Raw genomic sequence first — 4,616 nt, forward strand, 5'->3', positions numbered from 1 at the left:
TAGAAAATCGACTCCTTGCTCGAACCCCTTTAGAACCACTCCGACCACCTTTCCCAAAATGGTATGACCCGAATGCGCATTGTGATTACCATTTTGGAATTCAAGGGCACTCCACCGAAAATTGTACTACTTTAAAACATAAAGTTCAAGTGCTCATTAAGGCAGGACTTTTAAATTTTGCCAAAAAAGACAGTTCAAGTGTTGATGGGAATCCTTTACCTAATCATGGAAGACCGACTGTGAATGTCATACATGAATGGATGATTCGAAGGGTGAAAAAGAGTATTTATGAATTCAAACGCCAATGGATAAAGTGTTTGAGGCGTTGTCCAAGATAAATGCCATCACTCCAGAACCTATCGACACAAAGAAATTGGGGTATGATCTCGCTTATTCTTGCAAATTTCATATGGGGGCAATTGGGCATTCCATTCAAAATTGTGATAGCTTTCATGGTAAGTTGCAAGAATTGATAGATTCATCAGTAATTGAGTTTTATGAAGAAGCCGAAGAGAAGTTGGTCGGAACCATAAATGAAGACACCCCAGCTGAAGTGGCATCGAGTTCATTCGGGGCGAACAAACCTAAACCTCTCACCATCTTCTATGAAGAAAACAGAAGCCCGATGAATGATACATCCCCTACTATGATCAGAAATGGTATTACCATCGAAGTCCCCAACCCGTTCCCTTACAAGAGCGATAAGGATGTCCCATGGAATTATGAGTGTAATATTTTGGGCACAGCTTCATCCGCCCCCCAAGCATTTTTTAAAGATCTAACTGGAGTAGGGGGTATAACGCGAAGTGGGCGATGTTATTCCCCTGAGATAGCAGAAAGAGTTGAAAAAGGGAAACCTGCACAAGGAAAGGGAGGCCTGAAGAAAGCGGATACCTTTTCCAAGGACCAAGTTGTCGAATCTGTAGTTGTTCCAAACAATGAGGTCAAAAATCCTGTTACCGAGAAAGAAGCGGGTGAATTTCTCAAGTTTATCAAACACAGTGAATACAGCGTGGTAGAACAATTAACCAAGATGCCCGCTCGCATCTCGCTGCTGTCCTTACTGTTGAATTTAGAAGCACACAGGAACGCACTGCTCAAAGTCTTGAACCAAGCTTATGTGGCACAAGATATATCAGTGGAAAAGTTAGACCACATCGCGGGGAACATTACAGTGAGGAACTTCATTGCCTTTAATGATGAAGAAATACCATCGGGTGGTCGAGGAAGTAACAAAGCTCTGCACATTACTATCAAATGCAAAGACCATGTCGTACCTAGGGTCTTGGTCGACAATGGGTCAGCGTTAAATGTCATGCCTCGCTCTACTTTAACCAAGTTGCCAGTAGATGTGTCGTATATGAGAACCAGTCACATGGTTGTAAGGGCCTTCGATAGGACCACAAGGGGGGTGGTAGGGGACATTGAACTACCGATAAAAATTAGCCCTTGCATTTTTGAGGTCCAATTTCAAGTCATGGACATTGCCCCGTCATACAATTGCTTGTTAAGGCGTCCATGGATCAATATGGCGGGAGCCATACCATCTTCCCTTCATCAAAAAGTTAAATTCATAGTTGAGGGCCAACTGATAAGTGTATGTGCGGAGGAAGACATACTGACTATTCAACCATCATCTGCTCCCTATGTAGAGGCGACAGAAGAAGTCCCAGAATACTCTTTCAGATCTTTTGAATTTGTTAATGCTACTTATGTGAGGGAAAAAAAAGTCATACCGACTCTTCGTTTGTCAGTAGCAACTAAAATGGGGGTTAAGCAAACAGTGGGTAAAGGATGCCGTGCCGGTTTGGGGTTAGGAAAGAATTTACAAGGAATTAACCGTCCTCTGACTCCAATAAAGAATGAAGAAAGGTTTGGTTTGGGGTACAAGCCTACCAAAGAAGAGAAAAGGAAACTGGCAGCTCGAAAGAAGATTAAAAGGATGGCTCAACTTGAGGGAAAGGAAGAAAAATCTGGGGAACGGACAATCCCACACTTATATGAGACTTTTCACTCTGTAGGTTTCATTCATCTCGAAGCACCAACAAAGGTCAATCAGGTTCTACGAATATTTGATGAGCTATCAATCCATATGATCAGAGATGAAGAACCTAACGAGAAGATCCTTGTGGTGTATCCAGTACTGCCATAAGAGGAGCTAAGCAATTGGACCACGAAATTGCCCATCATCTTTAAGTCTTCCGAAATGTAATGAACAATTTTATCTAAATGCCTATGCCCAAGGGTGTTAAGAGTAATTTCTTGTTTAAGTAGGGCTTTCTGTTACCTTCATCATTTAAATAAATGACAATGCATAATGTGTTTCATAATTCATCAACCTTTTTGCATGTTTCCTTTCATCTATTCTTTTAGCCAATAAATACTCGCCCATACACGCGTCCAACTTTACCTGTTTGCAGGTCTTTAAATAATGAACACGAAGACAATCTAGACAACGATTTGAATATCGATTTTGAGATGATTCCGAACGTTGATGAATTGAAAAATGAAGAGGAGGTGGATGACTATGGCTTACCCCCTGATTTGTCGAGAATGTTGGAACAGGAGGAAAAGGAGATTTTACCTCATCAGGAACTCACAGAAATGATTAACCTCGAAAATGGGGAAGAGAAGAAAGAGGTTAAGATTGGCACCTCGCTGTCATCTGATGAACGGCAGAAGCTAGAAGAATTGCTCCGTGAATATGTGGACGTGTTTGCTTGGTCATATCAGGACATGCCAGGTCTTAATACTGACATGGTTGTTCACAAGTTACCTTTGGAACCAGATTGCAAGCCTATTAAACAGAAGTTGAGAAGGATGAAGCCAGAGATGTTGCTGAAGATTAAAGAGGAAGTAAAAAGGCAATTCGATGCTGGATTTTTAGAGGTGGCTAAGTACCCTGAATGGGTAGCTAATATAGTTCCAGTTCCTAAGAAGGATGGAAAAGTTCGAATGTGCGTCGATTATAGGGATTTGAACAGAGCGAGTCCGAAGGATAGCTTCCCTTTGCCACATATTGATACTCTTGTGGACAACACAGCAAAACATGCTTTGTTCTCATTCATGGATGGCTTTTCTGGTTACAATCAGATTAAGATGGCACCCGAAGATATGGAAAAAACAACGTTCGTGACCATGTGGGGAACGTTTTGTTACAAAGTAATGCCATTTGGATTGAAGAATGCAGGCGCCACTTACCAAAGGGCAATGGTAGCTTTGTTCCACGATATGATGCATAAAGAGATAGAGGTATATGTGGATGCCATGATTGCAAAATCTCATACAGAAAAGGATCATACTGTCAATCTCAAGAAACTGTTCGAGAGATTGCGGAAGTTCCAGCTCAAGTTGAATCTTGCAAAATGCACTTTCGGTGTAACTTCTGGGAAATTGTTGAGGTTCATAGTAAGTGAAAAAGGAATTGAAGTGGACTCGGATAAAATACGAGCTATTCAAGAGCTACCATCTCCCAAAACGCAAAAAGAAGTGAGAGGATTTTTAGGGAGGTTGAATTACATTGCTCGATTTATATCCCAGCTCACCTGCAAATGCGATCCAATCTTCAAGCTGCTTCGAAAACGAGACCCAGGAGAGTGGAATGAAGAATGTCAAATAGCCTTTGATAAAATCAAAGAATATCTCACAAATCCACCAGTGTTGGTGCCACCGACGGTTGAAAAACCTCTTATTTTGTATTTGACTGTGAACAAGAATTCTATGGGATGTGTATTGGGACAACATGATGAAACTGGGAAGAAAAAACGGGCCGTATATTACTTGAGCAAGAAATTTATGGAGTATGAGTCCAAATACTCTGCGCTCGAAAAGATGTGTTGTGCGCTAGCATGGACCGCCCAGAGGCTCCGACAATACATGTTGTATCACACAACATGGTTGGTGGCAAAATTAGATCTCATCAAGTATATTTTTGAAAAACCCTTTTTGTCTGGAAGAGTAGCTCGATGGCAAGTGCTATTGTCTGAGTATGATATTGTGTATGCGTCCCAAAAATCAATCAAAGGGAGCGCCATCACTGATTTTCTTGCAGATCGAGCTAATGAGAATTATGAATCTGTAAGTTTCGATTTTCTAGATGAAGATTTGATGGCTATCTTGCATATAGAAGAGGGTGGTCCCAATGAACTTAATCCATGGAAGGTATATTTCGATGGAGCATCCAATGCTTTGGGGCACGAAATTGGGGTAGTGTTGATTTCTCCAAATGGAAAGTACTATCCAGCCACGGTGAGATTGAATTTCAACTGTACTAACAATATGGAGGAGTATGAGGCGTTGGTACTGGGATTACAAGCAGCAATTGATATGAAGGCTGATGCGATAGATGTTTACGGAGATTCGGCTTTAGTGATACATCAAATGAGAGGCGAATGGAAAACTAGAGATTCTAAACTAGTTCCATATAAAAAGCCAGTTACAGAATTAAGCAAACAGTTCAAAAAATCAGCTTCAACCATTTGCCTCGAGAAGAGAATCAGATTGTTAATGCTTTGGCCACCCTCGTAGCGATGTTCAGAATAAAAGAAGCGGCTGATGTACGCCCTTTTGATTTAAAAGTCCATGAAGTCTCCACACACTGCTTGAATGTTGAGGAA

General features: G+C 41.2%; 1 protein-coding gene across 1 annotated transcript; it reads left to right on the forward strand.

The window, feature by feature from the left end:
* Positions 305-2,152, forward strand: LOC108662752. The gene has a single exon (XM_018124291.1). It carries the CDS (start codon positions 305-307, stop codon positions 2,150-2,152), a length of 1,848 nt encoding a protein of 615 aa, XP_017979780.1.

Source organism: Theobroma cacao, chromosome 7 (genome assembly GCF_000208745.1).
Source record: "Theobroma cacao cultivar B97-61/B2 chromosome 7, Criollo_cocoa_genome_V2, whole genome shotgun sequence".
NCBI classification, from domain to species: Eukaryota; Viridiplantae; Streptophyta; class Magnoliopsida; order Malvales; family Malvaceae; genus Theobroma; species Theobroma cacao.

What these genes read in the sequence shown, in the direction of transcription:
- LOC108662752 (XM_018124291.1), top strand. Translation starts at nt 305, where the DNA reads ATGGATAAAGTGTTTGAGGCGTTGTCCAAGATAAATGCCATCACTCCA.